The sequence below is a fragment of the Dama dama genome, chromosome 4 (assembly GCF_033118175.1).
Source record: "Dama dama isolate Ldn47 chromosome 4, ASM3311817v1, whole genome shotgun sequence".
Lineage (NCBI taxonomy): Eukaryota > Metazoa > Chordata > Mammalia > Artiodactyla > Cervidae > Dama > Dama dama.
The window spans coordinates 54,495,164-54,517,057 of record NC_083684.1 but is presented as its reverse complement, the minus strand read 5'-3'; the positions used below and the strand labels follow the sequence as shown (position 1 = coordinate 54,517,057).

At 49.1% G+C, this 21,894-nt stretch overlaps 2 protein-coding genes across 2 annotated transcripts in view; both read right to left on the bottom strand.

Annotated features, from left to right (window-relative positions):
- ZNF780A (zinc finger protein 780A) overlaps positions 1-21,894 on the bottom strand; it is a 428,674-nt gene that overhangs the window by 70,146 nt on the left and 336,634 nt on the right. The gene's annotated exons all lie outside the window — the stretch shown is intronic.
- Positions 1-21,894, bottom strand: part of SPTBN4 (spectrin beta, non-erythrocytic 4) — a 78,276-nt gene that overhangs the window by 10,642 nt on the left and 45,740 nt on the right. Inside the window, exons 21-27 of the mRNA XM_061139323.1 lie at positions 8,451-8,675; positions 7,467-7,556; positions 5,104-5,382; positions 4,871-5,001; positions 3,815-4,019; positions 2,648-3,028; positions 1,118-1,362 (exon numbers count right to left, since the gene is read on the bottom strand). Coding sequence (XP_060995306.1) covers positions 1,118-1,362; positions 2,648-3,028; positions 3,815-4,019; positions 4,871-5,001; positions 5,104-5,382; positions 7,467-7,556; positions 8,451-8,675 — 1,556 coding nt within the window. The remainder of the gene's footprint in view (positions 1-1,117; positions 1,363-2,647; positions 3,029-3,814; positions 4,020-4,870; positions 5,002-5,103; positions 5,383-7,466; positions 7,557-8,450; positions 8,676-21,894) is intronic.

Below are 21,894 nucleotides of genomic sequence, written 5' to 3'. Positions count from 1 at the left end.
TCAGGGCCTTTGCACTTGCTGATCCTTTCACCTGGAAGACCCTTCCCCCAAAACTTTACCCAACTCACCATCACTGCACTCAGATCCCCTTACTTTGCTTTATTTTTCTTTTATTACTATCTGGAATAATATTAAGTGTTTGTTTATTGACTTATCTGTTGCTTGATTCCTACCTCAGAATGTAAGCTGCAATGGTCAGGGGCTTGAGCTTGCATGCATACAGTGCGTGTGTGCATGTGCGCTAAGTCGCTTCTGTTGTGTCTGACTCAGTGACCCTATGGACTGTAGCCCACCTGGCTCCTCTGTCCGTGGGATTCTCCAGGCAAGAATACTGGAGTGGGTTGCCATGCCCTCCTCCAGGGGATCTTCCTAGCCCAGGGATCAAACCCACATCTCTTACGTCTCCAGAGTTGTCAGGCGGGCTCTTTCACCACTAGCACCGCCTGGGAAGCCCTCTGGCATATGGTAAATATTTGCTGAGTAAATGAATGCAGACTCCAGTCCTCACAGTCACAGAAACGATGCTATGTATCCACTACTCTCTACATCCTTGTTTTCCTGGACACACTGCTGGACTACATTTCTCAGAGCCCCTAGCAGACAGGTTTGGACCACTGAGCCAAAGGGATGTGAGTGCAGGTTTAGTCTCTAAAACCTCCGGTTGTATTCTCAGCTCTCTTTTCCTCATTTGTAGCTGGATGCAGAAGGCCCAGCAACTCATGTCAGGGCTGATGACAGAAGGACACTGGTTCCCAACCACTGTGGGAGAGGCTTCTGCTGCATACTCACATCAAGCCATGATGTGAGCAGTAAGTCAATGCCTATTAGGTCAAGCCCCACATACACCTCCCCATCCCTATACTGGCTTTAATCCATCCCATGCTGTGACACCCCTACGGAGGCAGAGGAGGCCCTGTGCTCTGAGCTCGATGGGAGGCGTGACAAGGGGTCTTCACACATGAGGAGCCTGTAGAACAATGCATGGCAGGCAGAGGAGCCACGCAGGTATTGGCTATGGTGATTTTTTTTTTTTTTTTTTTATGGGAAGGGGACTGTGGAGGGGCTGAGGGTGGCGGCCCGGAGGCAGGGAGGAAACCCGAGGTGGGAAGAGGGGCACCTGGGCTTGTCAGCTGCCCCAATCTGGCCGGCGATACCATCCATCCAGGAGAGCAGGTCTCGGGCCTGGCTGTGGAATCGCAGGGTGTCGGCCGTGGAGCTCACGTGCAGGCGGGCGTCCTCGCAGGCTGCCAGCAGCTCCTTCCAGCCTTGCAGCACCTCCTGCTCCCGGCTGGCGATGGCCTCCGCGTGCTCGCCCGCGTACACCGTCCGCAGCTGGGCTGCCCCCTCCTGCAGCTGCCGTACCTGAGGAGCACATGGACCGGACCTCCATGGGGATCCAGGCTCCACCCTCGCCCCCACCCCCCGTCTGCGGACTGGGTGCAGAGCCTGAAGAAGTAAGGAGCCTGCACCCTTGAGATTCCAGTGGGTTCCATTCCTAGCCACTGCCCGCTTTCTTTTTGACCTTCGCACTCTCTGACTTCTTTTTGACCCACTACCGTATTTCTCTCATGTCTGCTGCCTAATGTTTCTGTGACTGACCTGCATTCTGACTTCTTTTACACCTACCGTCAGGTTTCTTTCAGTCCACTGTCTGACTTCTAGTCTGAGAGCTCTATTTCTATTGGGTCTGCCACCTCGCTTTTTCAGCCCCCCCGCCCCATCTTGTTTCAGACCCATGCAATTTCTTTCAGGAAACCCTTCCTCACCCTGACATCTATTAGATGTACTGTCCAATTTTTTCAGACCACTCCCTATCACCCAATGTCCTTCAGGATCGCTATTCAATTACTAGCAGGTCTCCCATCCACTTTCACTAGCTCAGCTGTGTGAGTTAGTCACTGCTCACTCTCCATGGTTTCAGCCACTTGACTTCTTTCAGAGGACCATCATATTTGTGTCAGATCCAGCACATAATGACTATCAATCTCTGCTTGACTTCTAATGATCTTTCATATCATATATATAAAACAATTGTCCAATTTCTACCTTCCACTAGACCTACAACCCTATTTCCTTCAGTTCTGTGGCTTGCGTCCTGTGAGGCCCACAGCTTCATTTTTATCTGGTTTCTCAGATCTACCTCCTAATTCTTATCAAACTCACTCCCTGATTCCTATTAGCCCTGATTTCCATTCATGAGATCCAACCCCATCAAATTTCTTCAGGGAAAATCATGTGATTTCTATCAGAGACCTGTGGTCTAATTTCTATTTGCTTTGCAGCCAAATTTCTCTCAACTTCCTTGCAATTCATTTTAGATTCTCCATCGGGCTTTGGGTAAGATTCACTCTGCAGTTTTCACAAGAACCCCTGCCCAACCTCCCTTGGAAACACTGTCTGATTTCTATCAGGCATACTATACTGCTTTTTTTCTTGTCATTGTTTGATTCTGCGCCCCATGCAATCAGTCCATTTTCTACCTGCCCCATCATATAACTTCTCCCTGTTCTGTGGTCTGTTTTCTGTCTATTCCACCGTCTAATTTCAACGTGGTCCCCAGCCCGATTTTCACCAGAACTGCTGCCCCCGTCCTTTGGCCATGCTGCCAGGCCCTCCCACCAGCCCCTCCTGGCCACCAGCCCCCGACCTGGGACACAAGGAGCTGCAGGTCATGTTCAAAGGCGCGCAGGGTCCGCTGCATGGAGCTGGCACTGGGTCTCGGCTCCGGCGGGGCGGTCAGGCGAGGCAGTCGCCTCCGCTTCTCCTCAATCTGTCCTTGGAGTTCTCGGGCATCACTGAAGAACTTATGCAGCTCCCGAGAGGCAGCCAGCAGTTGGGCCCGCGTGCCCATAAGCTCCAGCAGCTCGGCCCAGGCCTCGTTCAGCCCGTCCTTCCACTCGGCCATGGTGGCCGCCGCCGTGTGGCCACACTCGATCAGCTCATCCACCATCTGGTTCACGGCTGCCAGCCGCTCCCGCCCTGCCGTGCCAGTCTCGCTGGCGAACTCTGAAAATTTCTCCTGCAGCACCTGCCACCAGGGAGTGGGGGGGGGGGGGTGCCAGCATGGGCAAAGTGCCGTAGACACGAGCCCCCTCCAACCCACCATCTTGTGGCAGAATAACAACACTAATGGTGACCATCAGAACAAAATATAACATCCCACACTTACTGAGAACTCACTCTGTAGCAATAATAGTAACAATAATAAAATAAGGTAGCTCAGATGGTAAAAAATCTGCCTGTAATGCAGGAGATCCAGGTTCAATCCCTGGGTCAGGCAGACTCCTTGGAGAAGGAAATGGCAATCCCCTCCAGTATTCTTGCCTGGGAAATCCCATGGACGGAGGAGCCTGGCAGGCTACAGTCCATGGGGTCGTAAAAAGTTGGACCTGACTGAGTAACTAACAAGACCCTAAGAATAGTAATTAACACTGTGTTAGGCTCTATGGGTGTTCAGTACTGTCCTAAGTGTTTTTTTGGGGTCCCCAACCTCTGGAATCTAATGCCTGATGATCTGAGGTGTATCTGATGCAATAAAAATAAAGTACACGATAAATGTAATGTGCTTGAAACATCCTGAAACCATCCCCTCGTCCCCATCTGTGGAAAAATCGTCTCTCATGCAACTGAACCCTGGTGCCAGAAAGGGTGAGGACCACAGCTTCAGGTTATATTAATCCATCAGTGACTCAACAGAGCCATGAGGTGGTGCTATTACAATCGCCCTATTATGGATGGGGAAACTGAGGCCCGGAGAACCTTAGTAGCAGACACAGTGGCCCCTGGATCGCTGTTTATTCCTAATGCTGCTCACCGTGACATGCTCAAAGTCCTGGCCGAGCTCAGGGGAGCCGGCCACCACCTCCTTCTCGGCGATCCAGTGCTCGAGCTCGTCCACCTGGCGGCTCAGCTGGTACAGCCAGTACTGCTGCTCCAGGCCCACCCGGCGCTCCTCGCCCAGCTCCTTGAGTGCCACGTACAGGCGGTCCACCTGAGACTGCCGCCGGCTGATCTGCTCGCTGAAGGCGACAGGGAGGGGACAGGGAAGGGCAGAGACTTCCAGGACCGAGCTCTGAGCCCCTGCCACTCCCTCCCCTCAGGGCAGGGCTGTGTTTCCTCTGAACCTTCAGGCAGAACTGAGTCCCCCCCCAGACTCCTTCATGCAGGACTCTGTTTTCTGCACGTCTTGGATACAGCCAACTCAGCACTTGCATCTCAGGGCTCAAGGAAAATTCTGCTTCCCTAAGCTTGATAAGCTCATCACTCCCTCTCACCCCCTCGCATGCACCCAGCCTTCCAGGCTGCGGTCCCACACCTGGCCCTTCTAGCAACTTCGGGGGGACTCCAGACCCCTTACTTGGTTCCCCAGCCAACCCACCTCACCTCCAGTCGGGATCTCCAGGCTCAGGAGGACAGAGGTCGAGCCTTGCGCCTCTGTCTCAGATTTCACCCCTGGGCCAAGCCTCCTAGATGTGGCCCCTACACTTAACCTCAGAGAGGCCACATGACCCGCCGTCCAGGAGGTCTCAGGCCACACCCACTCACTGTGCTCCAGGCTCTTCTATCCTCCCAGACACTGGATAGGAACAGAACCCTTCCTGCCCTGAGCTCTTACTTCTCCCCTCAGTCCTAGACAACTCCCCTTACACACTCAAATCCTAGTGCTCCTGGCCCCATACCTTCAAACGTCCTTTCACAGCGCTCCTCCATGAGGGGACCCCAACCACTTGCCAAAGTCCTAAAGCACCAGCACGGGGCCAAAAGGGACCCACCCCTCCCACCCCAACGTCCAGTCCTGACCCTGCCCTAATTTCCAACCGCGAAGCTCCAGATCCTGCCGGACCATTCCCTAAGAACTGGCCCCGCCCACCTGTCCGGGTGCCCCATCTCCAGCAGCGCCCGGCACTGGCGCGACAGCTGCGCGATGCTTTCCTCGTAGTTCTCCACGCCCTGCTCCAGCTGCAGGTGCTTCTTGAGCAGCTGCAGGGTGCTCTGTTCGTCCTGGGGACACACGGCGCCCGCGATGAGGCGGCAGCGGCCGACCCCGGGCTCCAGCGCACCGCCCCCCACCCCCGACACCCCGCACCGCCAGCCTGGGCGCACCTTGCCCTTGTCCTCACTCATCATGAGCAGCTCCTGCTCGCCCAGCCACGCCTCCACCTCGGCCACGTCGAAGTAGTACTGTTCCACCTGGAAGGCGGCGTCGAGCACCTGCTGCCGCCGCTCGGCCGCCTCCCGCAGCCCGGCCCAGGCGCCCTGCAGCTGCTCCTGGCCGCGGCGCACGGCCTCAGCCTCGGGGCTGCGCAGCGACGCCAGGGCGCCCGCGCGCTCCAGCACCTCCTCCAGGCGCGGCCCGTGCGCCTGGATCTCCCGCCGCAGGCCCTGCGGGTGGGAGAGGAGAGGGGCGTTCAGAGGCCCGGTGCCTGCACGACTGGCACCAACCAGGAGAGAGTGACAAACAGCCGCAGATCGCTGGCCACGGGCCGGATACCACATTTCGCGATTCCTCCTCACTCATCCTCCCCTTGTTGCAGGTGGGAAAATAGGCAGCAGAGGTGAAGTACGTTGGGAGAACAAGCAGCTGGTAAGGGCTGACAGGATTTGAACACAAGAAGCTGGATCCAGAGACTCTTCTTTCAAACAAGATCCCTGGTGATCCATGATACCCGCCTAATGATCCCAACAAAGGCCTAAACACAGGTTGGGGTATAATTTACCCCAACAGGGCACACATCTTAGGAATACAGCTGGACACGTTTTACACATTATTACACCTGTGTACCCAGATCGGGATACAGAATACTTCCATCACCCCCAGAAGGTTCTCTCAACCAGCTCTGTACTTGCTGAGTTCTTTAGCTAACCTCTCCTTTGCCTCTGTTTCCCCAACTGGTAAATGGAGATATTAAATAATAACAAAATAACAACAGTCAACACCCAGTGCCTGCCAGGCACTTTGCTAAGTCAGGGCTTTGCATAATGTAGTCACTTTTTCTTTTTGCCACACTGTGTGGCATGTGGGACCTTAGTTCCCCAACTAGGGATGGAACCTGTGCCCCCTGCAGTGGAAGGGCAGTGTCCTAACCACTGGACCGCCAAGGAAATCCCTGTAGTTACTCATTTAGTCCTCACTCCAACTCCAGGGGCCAAGCATCACTCTCATTTTACAAATGGGGAAACTGAGGCATGGGGAGGTTGAAGAACTTGCCAAAGGCACATGGCTAGTGGTGGCCCCCGCATATTTACCTTGTGGGGTTGCTGTACCATGGAGCACTGACAACTGTGCCTGGCATGCAGTAGGTGCTCAATCAACATTAGCCGCTATTATTTGTTTCACAGCCCCTGTGTATCTAGCAGTCTCTCACACACACAGCTCCAGCATCTCCAATTTTAAATATTAAATGCGCTTGACTGATTTCCTCAACTGTGAAAATGATGGGCCGGTTTGTTTGTTCCTAGCATGGTCCACCAACAGCAGTATTTTCATCAAGATAGAAAAACAAAATCAAAGAAAACCGCCAGCCTCTTAAAGAACTTCCCCTAGTAGAGCACGATCACGAATCTTTCCAAAATAATTTGTGTGCCCACCTCCCTACCATTCTTCAGTGCCCTATTCTCCCAAACTACACATATATTTTTATAAAAGGAGGTAATGACAATATCTACATCATAGGGTTATTGCAGAGATTAAATATCTGACATAACCCCGCAGGTCAGTATTTGATACACAGTAAATCTTTAATCAATGTATTATTATTATTACTATTATATTATTATTTTCCAGCTGCACTGCATGCAGTATCTTAGCTCCCTAACCAGGGATCAAACCCATGACCCCTGTAGTGCAAGTGTGGAGTTTTAACCATCAAACCACCAGGGAAGTCCCTGGAGTTCTTGTTTGTCTGTTGTTTTCTTTTTTCATGGCCCAATAGCCATTTTCCTTACTTCCAGTCACAGGACCCTGATTTTCTTTTGGGGAACGGCCTTGCCTCCATCTCAGCCCAGATAATTAAGGCTGATCTCACCGCAGGTTCCAAGGCTGAGCCCTCAGCCCAGACCAGGCCATTCAGAGCAGTCTAAATCCCTGGCCATCATGATTAGTTCAGAGTGGACATGTGACTCAAGTTGAGCCAAAAAGAGTTATTCCTGGGACTACTACTGAAATTACTGAGAGCGAGTCTCTTTAGTTTTCCTGGTGAGATGTAAACTTGAATCTGTTGCGAGTTCTTTTACCAGCAGGAGAAAAGAGCTGGCCTGCGAACAAAGCTAATAGGAAGGAAAAAAAATGGAAATGAGAGATTCATGACCTCTTGGAAGCACCTGGACACCTCTGTATCTGCTGTTCACGGTCTCCTCAATTACAAGAGCCTATAAATTCCCCTCTTCGGCTTTAACCACCTTGAGCATTTTCTGTCATTTGTATCCAAATGTGTCCAGACCCACTCCCTTGTCCTGGCTCTGCTCACCTGGTTCTTTTTGATGTACTGCTGGACGGCCTGCAAACCACTGCCTCGCTCTGTCTGCATGGCCAGTGGCAGTCTCTCCTGGACCCATGCCTGGAAAGGAATCAGGGAACAGGTCAAGGGAAGGACACAGTGAGCAGGGCAAGGACCCCTCCATCTCAACTAAACTGCAAGCATCCAAGCCTCCATGGCAACCAAGGGCCTCCCTCAACTAAACGCCTGCTCCCATCTTCCACCTCCTCCCTAGACACGCTCTAACTGGCTCTCTGCACTTGAGTCAGGTTCCTGCTTACCTCTGGCCTCTGCACAGGCAGGTCGTGCTTCCTGGAATTCTCCTCCCAACCCGTTAGTAGGCTCAGCTCTTGTTTGACGTCTCAGCTTAGACATTCCCTCCACCAGGGAAGTCTGACTTCAAAACTTGGTCAGTTGCCTCCTCTGGGCTCCCACAGTCCCCTAGCTTCCCCCATCACATTCCTAACCATCTTGACTTAGGATAAGTCTGTTTTCCCCTTTGGAGGAACGGGATTTGCTGTGGTCACTCCTGCGACCCTAGCGTCATGTAAGAAAGGGCCGGGCCCAGAACGATCAAGTGAATGAGCAAATTAGTGAATGACTGAATGAGGAACTGAATGGATGAGTGATAAATGAAAAATAAATGCATGAAGGAAGGAATAAAGGATGAGGGGATGAATAAATCAATGACTTCATGAATAAATCAACGAGTCAAAGTGTTAATGAAATGTGAGAGTGAATGAATGAATGAGTGAATAAGCGAGCGAGTAATGAAAAACTTAAGGATCAAATGACTGAGTCTATCAGTGTATTAATGGATAGGTCCCTCCGCCATCTCCACCTTTGAACCCTCCTCAGAGCCATGGCCCCGCCCCCACCCCAGTCTCCACCCCCTTTGCCCGCTGGCCCCGCCCCACCTCCTCTTGCCCCGCCTCTCACCCGGGCCCCGCCCCAGATTCCCGCGCGGATCCTCACCAGCTCGTCCTCGAGGTCGTGCGCCACCTGGTGCAGCTCCTTGGAGGCGAGCAGCAGGCGGCGGCGCTCCTGCAGCGGCTCGAGCAGGCGCACCAGGCGCTCGCCCACCGCGTTCTGCCGCTCGCCCACCAGCTCCTTGCTCGCCGGCTCCAGGGGCAGCGCTGCCGTCTGCGCCTGCAACTCCCCCACCTCGCGGTACCACTCCTCCACCTGCGACTCCATTGACTGAAGGGAGAAGGGCAGGGTCAGCAGGACCCGGCCTTCCTCCCGATCCCGCTGTGGCTCCCCAGTACCTTTATGAAGACCGCCAACCCCCTGGTCGAGGCCCACTATTCCACTTTCCCCTTGCTCAATTCCTTCCAGAAGCGCTGTCCTCCTCTCTGATCCCTGCAACCCACTAAGCTAGTTCCCGCCTCAGGGCCTCTGCTGTTGCTATTTCCTCTGCCAGACATGCTCTTCCCGGTCAATCAGATTTCAGTTCAACTACTTATTACCTTTTCAATAAGGCTTGCCTGAGTCCCTTGACTAAAGCAGCCCATCAGTTCTCACAAAAACCCTTCAAGATTGGTGGTATCCCTGTTTTATAGAGGAGCAAACTGAGGCCCAGAAAAGTTAGGTAATTTATCCAAAGAGTCAATCTTTTCAAATATCAAAAATATATACAGGGACTTTCCTGGTGGTCCAGTGGCTAAGACCAAGCGCCCAATGCAGGGGGTTGGGGTTCAATCCCTGGTCAGGGAACTAAATCCCACATGCCACAACTCAAGAGTTGGCATGCCACAAATAAAGATCCCACATGTACAACTAAGACCTGGAGAAGTCAAATAAATAAATAATTTAAATAATTTTAAATAAATACAGCTAGAGTGATTTAAATGGTTGATGGCCCACAGGGACAGAAAAGCAGACCCAAATACACAGGAGAATTCATATAGTTTATAGATGCCATTTCCAATCTCCAAGGAGATGGATTATTCAATGAATGGTCATGGGCCAAGTTGCTGACCAATTTCACTGGATCCCTTCCTCACTCTTTATGCTGAAAACAATTCCAGATGGATTAAAGACTTAAGTAGAATAAGTAAATCCATAAGGCATACCAAGAAAATCTGGGCAAATGTTTTTACAGTCTTGGGATGGAGAAAATGTTTCCAAGCATATAAGCCGTAAAGGGAAAGATTTATAAACTTGGCCACAAAGAATAGTTTTGTGTCAACCAAAGTTTCTAGATTTGAAGGCAAATGACAAACTGGAAAAACATTTAAAATGTGTTAGAGCAAGGAACTAGTTTCTTTAACAGTAAAAGAATTCCCTTTTATCCAGCTCCCTTTGTCTCCTCAGCACTTAAACACCATCGGATAACTGTCTTTACTCATGAGACTTGTTTTTGGTCTGCTTCTAGACTATAAGCTTCATGAGGGCAAAGGCTGTGTCTCTCTTCACCTATGTATTCCCCTGTGCCTAGAACCATGTCTGGCAAGTAATAAGCCTTCTACTGTGGTTTGCCCAATGCACAAATGAATGACATCAGCAAAGAGAGATTGCCCAAAAGAGAAATGGGCAACAGATGTGAACAGGCAACACAAAGAAGAAAAAATGAGCACAGGAAATGATGCCCAATCTAACTAATCATTGGGATAATACAGATTAAAACAAGGTATTCTTTTCTATTCATCACACTGGCAAAATTGTGAAAGATGGATAACATCTAGTGTTGGCAAAGATACAGGGAGATGAGCACACACACCCTATGTCAGTGGTGGTGTAAATTAGTAAGAGCCTTTTTGGAAGGCAGTTTGGCAGGTACTATCAAAATGCAGTATGTGTCAAAATGCTTTGACCCAGCACTTGCACTTCCAGGAACGTATTTAAAGAAACAGTGGCATGTATGCACAAAGATGTTCGTACAAGGATTTTCATCATAGCAGAGATGTTTGTCCAGAGATCTCATCATGGGGACTTCCCTGGTGGTCCAGTGCTTAAGAATCTACCTTGCAAGGCAGCAGACATGGTTCAATCCCTGATCGGGGAACTAAGATCCCAAGTGCAACTAAGCCCTCATGCCACTGCTAGAGAGCCCTTGAGCCGAAAGAAAAGATCCCACATGGTGTAACAAAGATCCCATGTGCCACAATTAAGACTGAACACAGCCAAATAAATAAATAAAACAGATCTCATCATAGCAGAGCTTATAATGGGAAAAAATGGAAAAACTAACCTCCATGTCCATCAAGAGTGAAATGATTAAACAAATCCTCATCAATATGGAATAATACCCAAGACTTACTGTTAAGAGGGGAAAAAATTAGAACATACTTATGAATAGATATTTGTACTTATGAATACTATATGAATACTATGAATAGATATTTGCGGTGAATTGCAAATGCATAAAACTTCCCTGGAATAAAGAAGAAATTAATCACAGATGTTACCTACTGGGGGCATGAGAATTTAGTGAATGGGAACAGGGATGAAGGAGAGACTTTTCACGTAAGATTTTTTATACAGTTTTTGATGTCTGAATCATTATATTTATTTATTCAAGAATTTGAATTAGGACTTCTCTGGTGGTCCAGTGGTTAAGAATCTGCCCGCCAGTGCAGGGGACACGGGTTTGACTCCACAAGCTGGGGAAGCCCATGCGTCACAACTGCTGAGCCATGTGCTGCAACTACTGAAGCCGGAGCCCCTTAGAACCCATGCTCTGCAACAACAGAATGAGAAGCCCATGCACCACAACCAGAGAATAGCCCCCCCTCCCCCGCTCATAGTAATGAAGATCCAGTGCAGCCAATAAATTAATTAATTAAAAAAGAATTGAAGCATGAAAAAATAAAACCATTAGTAATCCATATAGGTACCTCTATTAACACATAAAGAGAGGTCTAGAAGGATGCATACCAAATAATAACTGAGGTTCTCTCTGGATTGTGGGATCCGGAGGCATGTTGAAGGGAGACTTTATGTTTTACTGAATATTTCTAAGATAGCAGTAGCTTTTAACAAAAGAATATATTTATGTATTACTTGTGTGATTCTAAACAGATGGGGGAAATATAGAAAACAAAATAACAGGAATGAAATTAAGTGGTAACAGATGAAAGCAAAAGACTGCAACCCAAAGCTGGAATCTTAAGAACAAAGTCAAGACTTTTGTTGCAAGGTTCTGTAGTGAGGAGTTGTTGCTTTTGCCTGCCCCAAACTGGTCCTTTCTTTCCTAGCATCTCAAATTCCACTCTCAGATACTCAACTTCTTGTTGTTGTGTAGTAGCTAAGTCCAGTCCAACTCTTTGTGACCCCGAGGACTGTAGCCCTCCAGGCTTCTCTGTCCATGGAATTTCCCAGGCAAGAATACTGGAATGGGTTGCCATTTCCTTCTCCAGGGGATCTTCCCTATCCAGGGATCAAACCTGCATCTCTTATGTCTCTGGCATTGGTAGGCAGAGTCTTTACCGCTGAGCCACCAGAGAGCTTCTTGACCAGCCTTCTACTAAAACCTAGAGGGCCTAAGGGGGCCACAACCTGGCCAATCAAAATACTGAAACCACTGTGGCCATGAGGACTGATCAAGGACGGCCTTATTACCTAAGCTGGGTGGATGAAAACTCTTTCAGCTTCCTGAGGGGATGATGAAAGCCATCAGTCCAAGAAAGGCCATGTGACTCAGGCTTGGCCAATAAGAACACTGAATCACCCTGGCCACAAGGATTGGGTAGGAGATGCCATGTGACCTAAGATCAGCCAATGAAAACTCTTTTTTTTTTTCAATGAAAACTCTTCACACTTTTTCTGGAAAAGCCTGTGAGCTGAAAAGGGGTGGTCTCCTCCTCAACCTGTTTCTAAAGCTAGAAGAACACAGGCCTGAGATAATAGGGACAATTTTGCCACCAAGAGAGAACAGGTTCCACAATGATGAGACCAACACAGAGGAAAGCAGGATGCAGAAACAAAGAGAAACTCCAAAGGACAGAATTTGTGGAACTGATCCAGCCATGCCCCAAGCTCCTACCCCAGGCCCCTACCCCTGGTTCTTCCAGCTATATGAGCCAACAACTTTCAGCTCCTTTTAGCCTAAGTCCTAGGAACCACACCTTAAAGAGTCCCAGCTGATACAGTTCACAATCTGTAGGAGTCAGAAAAATGGGTAAAAAATCAAACCTTATGACAAATCAAAGTCATATCCAATGGACATTTTTTAAAGACACACAAGTGGCAGAAATCAAAGAAAAATGAAATAGTCATTCCCCAAAACTTTTTTATTAACAAAATCATTGTAGTGATATGTAGAAAATAAAAATACATTAGAATTGAGGAAACTTTTGAATATAGTCTGAAATTTTAAGGTTATAAGTTCCAGTTCCCCATGAAATGAAAACCCTTTCATCCCTCTGCAGCAAGTGGCCATGTAGCCTGAGATGGAATTATTCCAGGGACGGCCATGTTTCTACTTCTAGAAAAATGCCAAGTATTTCAAACACCTATTTAATATGTAACCTTTCTTGCAAACATGGGCAAAGGATACAGAAGTACCTGGTCATTAAACACGAGAAAAGGTGTTCCTTCTCCTTCAGCGTCGTCTTGTTGTTTAGTTGCTCAGTCGTGTCTGACTCTTTGCCACCCCAAGGACTATAGCCCACCAGGCTCCTCTGTCCATGGAATTTTCCAGGCAAGAATACTGGAGTGGGTTGCCATTTCCTTCTCCAGGGGATCTTCCCAACCCAGGAATTGAACTTGTGTCTCCTGCACTGGCAGGAGGATCCTTTACCACTGGGCCACCTAGGAAGTCCCCTCTTCAATGTTTAGGAAAATGCAAATTAACATAGCACAAACCAATTATCTTTCACTTCTCAGGTTAGCGGAGATAAAAGGCTTGCTAACAGCTGATGAAGGTGGCCATGTGGGGAGATGGATGGCTGTCATTCTGCAAGTGTGTCCACTGCCTTTTCAGGAGGATATTTGGTAATATTTGTCAAAAAGTTTAGAGAATTCTCTGGAGGTCCAATGGTTAGGACTCTTCATTTTCACTGTAGAGGGCACAGGTTGGGGAACTAAGATTTCGTAAGCTGCATGGCCAAAGAAAGGGAAAGAAACAAAGAAATGAGGGGGAAAGTTTAATGCATAAATCTTCTGGTACCAAAATTTTACTTTGATAATTCTTTTCTAATATATATTTCTTATAATACACACATACATATACATATATAAGAAAAGAATATATATTCTCTATATATTATATATATATAAATATGTATATATAAAACCATCCATCTCCTCACATGGCCACCATCATTAGGTATTTGCAAGCTTTTTATCTCCGCTAATCTGAAAAGTGAGAGATACTATTTTGTAGTTATTTTAATTTGCATTTTCCTAAACACTGAAGGGGGCTGCCCAGGTGGTTCAGTGGTAAACATATATACCTTTGTCTGGCTGTGCCGTGTCTTACTTGCAGCATGCAAGAGCTTTACTTTTCGGCATGCAGGATCTAGCTCCCTGAGCAGGGACTCAACCCAGGCGCCCTGCATCGGGAGCATGGAGTCTTAGCCACTGGACCACCAGGGAAGTCCTGAGGATTATTTCTCAAATATTTGTACACAGGCTTAAATACACACAAGACAGGGATGTCTGTTGTGACATTATTTATACTAGCAGAAGTTCAGAAACGGCCTTAAAGTTTTCGCAACAAGAAGACTGGTCAATGACATTGTCAAACTATCCCCTGGAATATCACGCAACAGTTTAAAAGGACAGGGTATGTCCTACAAGGAGGGATGCCTAGGGTGTTCGGCCAAGGGAAAAGGCAAGCTTCACTGTGGTCTGTATGTCATGTGTACATGTGGGAGTATGCATAGAATATTTCTAGAAGAATAGAGAAGAAACAGTTGAGAGCACTTACACCCCTGGGGAGTGGGACTTGCATGTGGAGGAGAAAGGTTTTTTACTTTTCACATCATACCCTTCTGTCTGAACTTCTTACCATAACAGCAATAATGGGTAACACACCCATGTTTGCTCTCAGCACTTGACAAGAATGAATTAAGTTAATCCTCACAACAGCCCATGAGGTCAGGGAAGATGGGGATGTTCATATTGCTCACAACTGGAGCCCAGCTCCTGGCTCCATGCCTGGCACAGAGTAAATCTCCATAAACATGTGTTGCTTTTGCTTGTTGGATTGGTCGCCATGTTCTTCTGCTTCTCTTGGTATTAAAGGTTAACATTAAAAAAAAAAAATTAAACCAGCTTGAAATGTTAAAACCAAAGGAACGACATGGATGACTCTTGAAAACTTTAAGTGAAAGAAGCCAGGAAACAAAGAGAGCCATATATTGTATGATTCCATTGATATGAAATGTCTAAAATGGGCAAATCTGTAGAGACAGAAAGCAGACTAGTACAGAGAGTGAGTAAGTATGGGGTTTCTCTTTGCGTGCTCAATCGCTTGGTCATGTCCAACTCTTTTGTGACCCCATGGCCTGTAGCTCACCAGGCTCCTCTGTCCCTGGGATTTCCCAAGCAAGAATACTGGAGTGGGTCACCATTTCCTCCTCCAGGGGATCTTCCCAACCCAAGGATCCATCCCGCATCTTTTACATCTCCTGCACTGGCAGGCAGATTTATACCACTGAGCCACCTGGGAAGCCCCGCAGAGTTTCTCTTCAGGGTGATGAAACTGTGCAGGAATTAGTGGTGAGAGTTGCTCAACCTTGCAAATACACTAAAAACCACTGAACTATACACTTTAAAAAAGTATATTTTGTGGTATGGAGTCATATCTCATTTTTAAAAAGACATTCAAATTCAAGGCAAAAACCAAACCAAATCAACAAAACACAGAGGCACCTATTTCCAAAAGAATCTCAGGTGCTTTGCCACCTGGTGACATGCAAACCCAGATCCCCTATATCAGTCTGATTCCTACTCAGACCCGCCTGCTGCCTTGAAAGTGAAAGTGACAGTCATGTCTAACTCTTTGTGACCACATGGACTACACAGTCCATGGAACTCTCCAGGCCAGAATATTGGAGTGGGTAGTCTTTCCCTTCTCCAGGGGATCTTCTCAACCCAGGGATCGAACCCAGGTTTCCCACATTGCAGGCAGATTCTTTACCAGCTAAGCCACAAGGGAAGCCCAAGAATACTGGAGTGGGTAGCCTATCCCTTCTCCAATGGATCTTTCCAACCCAGGAATCGAACCCAAATCTCCTGCATTGCAGACGGATTCTTTACCAACAGAGCTATCAGGGAAGCCCTGCCTGCCGCCTTCCCATACTCCAAATGGGGAAACTGAGGCTCAGAGAAGATTAGTGCCTGGTCTAGAGTGAAAACTGCCAGGACCAGAGTTTGAAGCCAGGATCATGTGACCACAAAACCCTCGTAGCCCTGGGCCACTCTGCTTCTCTGCAATCCGGGATGATGATGTCCAGAAAGGTGGGGTTAGTCACCCTCAGTCACACAGTAGACAGTAGTAGAATGGGGGTTCAAACCCTGGATGGTGTGGCTCCCGACTCTGGGCCATGCTGAGCTAGATGAAGAAATGGGGGACAAAGACTGAAAAAGGGGCCAAGAGGGTGTTTTCTTTCTTTTTTCAATTAATTAATTGGAGGATAATTACTTTACAATATTGTGATTTTTTTTGCCAGACATCAACATGAATTAGCCACAGGTATACATATGTCTGTGCCCCCCATCCTAAACCCCTCTCCCACCTCCCTCCCCACTCTATCCCTCTCGGTTAAAAAGGGTGTTTCCTTGGCCAGAGTGTTTTCTGGCTCAGGGTGGGGTGGGTAAGGAGTCTCTGGGGACTCAGCCCAGCAGCTGCAAAGCCTCCAGTGCCTTTTGCCCTGTCTGGTCCCCCTGAGATGGCAGGAGACCAGCTCCCCTCTTCCCTCCTGGAAGAGCCCGAGGCTGAGCCAGACCAGCTGGCCTGGCCCCAGGGGACTGGGAAAGCAGGGGTTTGGGACTCCACCATATGGCCCCTCAGTTGGGAAGGACAGTTGGAGGAGGCCCCAAAGGAGGACTGGGGGGAGGGTGCCATGTGGTCTTGACCTGGGAGCTGGGGGTCCAGAAAGGCTGCTGCAGAGGCTGAGATGGAGGGACAAGGGGAACGAGGCGAGGAGGACGCAGGGATGAGGAGCGGTCAAGGGAGAGGGGCAGAGAGGGAGAACTGAAGTGAAGAGAGAGAGCAAGATGGAGATACGGAGAAAGACAGGTGAGAGAGACAGATGAGAGAGGGAAAAACTAAGAGAAACAGAGACACAGAGGAACTGGGGGAGCAGGACTGGGAGACAGGCCCAGAGCGAGGCAGAGAGGGGAGACGGGGAACTCGCGTATCCACACCCCTCAGACCCGGGGCCCCACCTCCCCCAGCCAGCCTGGCTCGGGTGCCCTGAGGGGTGGGGCAGCCGGGAAATGTGCCCCATTGGACTGCCCCCTCTCTGCTGCACAAGCCCAGTGTCCGGGATCTCAGGCAGGCTCCAGGGGTCAGCGGGGGCCTCGGGAGTTACCTCCCCCAGGGGCAGCTCCTGAGGCCCAGCTGGACTCCGTCTGGGGGCCTCGGCCCACTGAGTCACTCCCTGCCTCGGGCGCCCTCTGCTGAAGAAAGGGCCCAGGAGTCCCGATCTGGAGCCTGCTCATCGCCATGAGACCGCCCCCACCCCCCACCCCCCAGCCAGGCCCTCATCCCCGCCAGGTCTCAGTCTCTCCCTTAAACAACGGGGACCCCACATCACACTCTCCAGTGTGGGGGGCTGAACCCGCCGCCCTGTGAACCCACCACCCTGTGGAGGGTCAAGCCAAGTCCTCACCTGTCCTGGGCAGAGGGCCCCAAACCCTCCCTCTGAAACCTAAATGGCCAGAAAGGGAGACAGGGGTGCTCAAGGTCGCCAGTTCCCCTTTCTGATTGCAAATGCAAATCCCACAGTGAGAAATGCTTCCCATCCCCCAGACTGGGGAAAACTCTGAACGTCTGACAACACCAAGTGCTGGCAAGTATGGCTGGAAAAAGGAGCTCTCGTTTAATGCATCAAACGGCATCAGGACTTAGGCAAGCTATCTGTCACAACTGGGTGAACTGCAAATGCCTCTGACTTCTCACACTATATTAATGTTTCATATAGTACATCCCCATCCAAAGACATTATTTTTCTAACTGAATTTTCTTTTTTGGATGCACTGCCCGGCTTGTGAGGTCTTAGTTCCCTGACCAGGGATTGAACCCAGGCCCTCGGCAATGAGAGCCTGGAATCCTAGCTACTGGACCACCAGGAAGTAACCCCCGCCAGACCCCTGCCAAATACATTTTTTAAAAGCTACATGATGGGGGAGGGGGGAAATGCCAAAATGGACTATAATCAGAAACAAATGAAACAACTATTTCACATAGTCAACATCATCTATGGAAGACAGAGAAATAACCCAACTTTCTAACACAGTAGAGTGATGATGTACTCTTTGGTTGAAGACAATTAAAAATTTAAAACCTGTAAACAAGTACTGTCTCTTAGATTTGCTGGGTCAGCAATTCTGAAACTACATTATGCATCATTTTTTAATCTTTACATTGTTCACATGAAGTCGCTAATATTATTATGTCCATTTTACTGAAGAAGAAACTGACGCACAAAAAGAGAAATAATTCCAGATGATGCACTTAATAAATCACAGAGCTGGGCTTGACCCCAGGCAGCCAGACTCCAGCATACACGGCCTCGACCTTGGCATGTACTGTCTCTCGTAGCCCTGTTGCCACCGAGTGGCTTAGTATTAGGGTCCTCTTCGTTGGACAGAAGAGGCACCAGAGGCACCTCAGACCAGAGGGAAAGCCATGCATCTAACATCACACACCTAGTAAGTGGCAGAGCTCTGATTCAAACCCATACCATTGAGAGTCGAGTCTGCTTTTATCCACTGCAGTAAGCTGCCAGGAAAGAGTTAGCCAACATTGTAAGACAATGAATAACCCTAGCTGTAGTTGTTACTGAGCTGGAGGTCTTGGTTTGCCCCTCCTGACCACAGTCTAAGCTTCTCCATCCTGCTCTGTGCCCTGGGTGGGTGAGGTGCCCTGTAAGGACCACAGCAATTGGTTCCCCTGCCTTCTGGCTTCCAGCTGGGCTGGGCTTAGGACCAGATACATAATTTGCAGGGCCCAGTGCAAAATTAAAATGCAGGTCCTTTGATTCAAATGTTAAGAATTTCAAAATCAGTGGAGGTTAAGATTCTGTGCTTCCACTGCAAGGGGCGAGGGTTCGATCCCTGGTCGGGGAACTAAGATCTGACATGCCCTGAGGCATGGCCAAGAAAAAATTAATTTCAAAACTAAGGGGGGGTAGATGTATTATTTCCCAGCTCCTCCCTGCAGTAGCAGCCATTTTGTGTGTGTTTTTGATTTTCTTTTTTGTAGTCATTCTTAGAAATATATATATGCACATATGTGTATAATTTTATTTATTGATTTTTATTTTTGACTGTGCCAGGTTTTCATTGCTACATGGGCTTTTCTATAGTTGTGGTGAGCAGGGGCTAGTCTCTAGTTGGGGGCACGGGCTCCCGGGCTCCAGAGCACAGGCTCAACAGTTGTGGCACACAGGCTGAGTTGCTCCTCGGCACATGGAATCTTCCCGGATCAGGGATCGAACCTGGGTCACCTGGAAAGCCCCTGTAGCCATTCTTGACTAAGGGTTCCTGCTCTTGTCTGGAGACTCCATGCCGCCCCTCACCCTCCCCCCTGGAAGTGAAGGTTCCCTGCTGCTGGCCTCAAGGCTTCCCCATCGCCTGCTCACACCTTGGACAATACTCTCAATAAGCCCTCTTCAAACTGTCCTCAGTGGAGGATGCCTTCTGTTTTCGGTTGGGACCCTGACAGTCACAGATCCCCATCTGTCGGGAACTCACCACACCCTGGTGCACGACTTTCACTTGGGGCCCTAGAGGGCCTGTGTTGAGGCAGGGATGGGATGACAGAAGCTCAGAGCAGGACTATACTTAGGCCCTGGCTAGGATTTGAACCCAGGTCTATCTGCCTCCCCTGCCCAAGATTTCATCTTGCTCTCTCTTCTGTCTGACCATCCAGGCCACCACTTGTCTCTGCCAGTACTCTGGGCGATCCCTCAGAGCAGACCTGGGGCCAGGCCATCGCCACCTGCCCACTGCCTGCCCAGCCAACGCAGTGTGGGCCTCAGACAGTGATGGATTTTTCAGAGACCAGTGAGGGGGTCACCTTCCCCCACTGCGTCCTGCGAGTATCAGGGAGGAAGGCGATTGGGAACTAAACGTGGCCCTGAATGGCCACGGTGTGGCTGTCTGGCTTTGGGAGAGTCACAGACCCTGTCTGTGCTGTGGGCTCCTCACATGTCCAGTGACTATGAGCAGGGCCCCTCCTGGTAGGCCTGCTGGAGAGGAGGGCTGGGTTATCTGTGGCGGGCACAGAGCTCAGATCGGTGGTTCTCAAAGTGTGGTCTGGGGATTCTTGGGGATTCCCAAGATCTTTTCAAGGCGTCTGCAAGGTTTCAACTGTTTTTAAAAAATATTTATTTGTTTATTTGGCTGCGCCAGGTCTTAGTTGCGGCATGTGCGATCTTCAGTCTTCATTACGGCATGCAGAATCTCTAACTGTGGCATGCAAACTCTTAGTTGCAGCATGTGGGATCTAGTTCCCTGACCAGGGATGGAACCCAGGCCCCCTACATTGGGAGCATGACCTCTTAGCCACTGGACCATCAGGGAAGTCCCTAGGTTACAACTATCATTTTTTTTTTAAATATTAAGGTGTTATTTGCCTTCCTCACTCTCATTCTCTCCCAGGTGCACAGCGGGGTTCTGCAGGGACTGTAGGACCTGTGCTATTAGAAGACATGGAATGCAGAAGCAGTGAGAATCCAGTGCCTTTTCATGGCATGCAAGATCTTAGTTCTCCACCCAGGGATCAAACCCATACCCCCTGCAGTGGAAGCATAGAGCCACTGGACGGCCAGAGAAGTCCCTCCAGTGCTCTTTTAAGCCAGTCATGAAACACTGAGAATGAAGACACCCTTCTGCCTCCATTGTTTTGGAAATTATAGCTATTCTTCAAAAAGAATGCTTTGGGGATAATACGTAATTGACTGATTCCTTACTGTTGTTTTAAAACAAACCGATCATTTAAATATGTCTCAGTTTTAGGGACTTAGCTCAGCTGGTAAAGAACCTGCCTGCAATGCAGGAGACCCTGACTTGATTCCTGGGTCAGGAAGATCTCTTGGAGAAGGGAACAGTTACCCACTCCAGTATTCTGGCCTGAAGAATTCCATGGACAGAGGAGCCTGGCGGGCTACAGTCCCGCCAGGGGTCACAAACAGTCGGACATGACAGAGCGACTTTCACTTTCACTGGTGGTCCAGTAGCTAAGATTCTGTGCTCCCAATGCAGGGGGCCCAGGTTCGATCCCTGTTCAGGGAACTAGATCCCATATGTTGCAACTAAGAGCCTGCATGCCACAACTAAAGATGCTGCGTGATGCAACTAACACCTGTACAGCCAAATAAATAAAAATATATTTTAAAAATATGTCTCAGTTTTAATTTTTAATATAGTAAACATCAGCAGACATAACCCACACAAACCAGTTCTTTGGGATTCTCAGGGATTTGTAAGAGGTAAAGGGATCCTGGAGACAAGGCAGTTGAGAACCACTGGGGTGGAGAAAGCGATGACGACCCTGGCATCTCATGCAGGTCTGTGTTTCTCTTTGCTCCTTTGCCCATCTCTCCACCAGAATGGGAGCCCCACGGGGGCTGCAATTTTTCATCTGTTTTGCTTACTGCTGTATTCTAGAAAAGTGCCTGGCGTGCTGACATAAGTGCTCCATAAAGATTTGCTGCATAGATAACTGAATAAATACTAACCAGTGTCATGGGCTTTTATTATCAGTCGACTTTTTTTTTTTTTGCCAGACACCATGTCAAGCACTCTAGAAGCATAATTATGTAGGAGCAGTGAAGAGTTGAGGGACCTGGATTTGAATCCAGGCTCAGCCACTTGCTACCCTGGGCCATAAGTTCACCCCCCAGAGCCTCAGGCATTGTTCCTAAGATGTATGGGCAGGAGTTGTCACACCTTGGGAGGTGAGACGGACTCAACACCTATATTCGCACCTTCAGTCAGCACATCAGTCAGATAACGAGCATCTACTGGCTGCCAGGCTAGAAGCAGAGATAAAGCAGACGTGGTCTGTCTTCTAAGAGCCCCTGCTTTGCAATGGAGACACTGACTGGCTGTGTGACCCTGGGCCAGGCGCTCTACCTTCTGTGTCTGTTTCCTTGTTGGTCAAATGGGAGATAACAATAGTACCGATCTTTCAGGATTGCTGGCGGGAGTCAGTGAGAATTCAGCAAGGAGGCTTCCTCAGTAAGGGGAAGCGCTCCATGAACGCCGTTTGTTCTTGTTGTTGTTCGTTTGCCACATG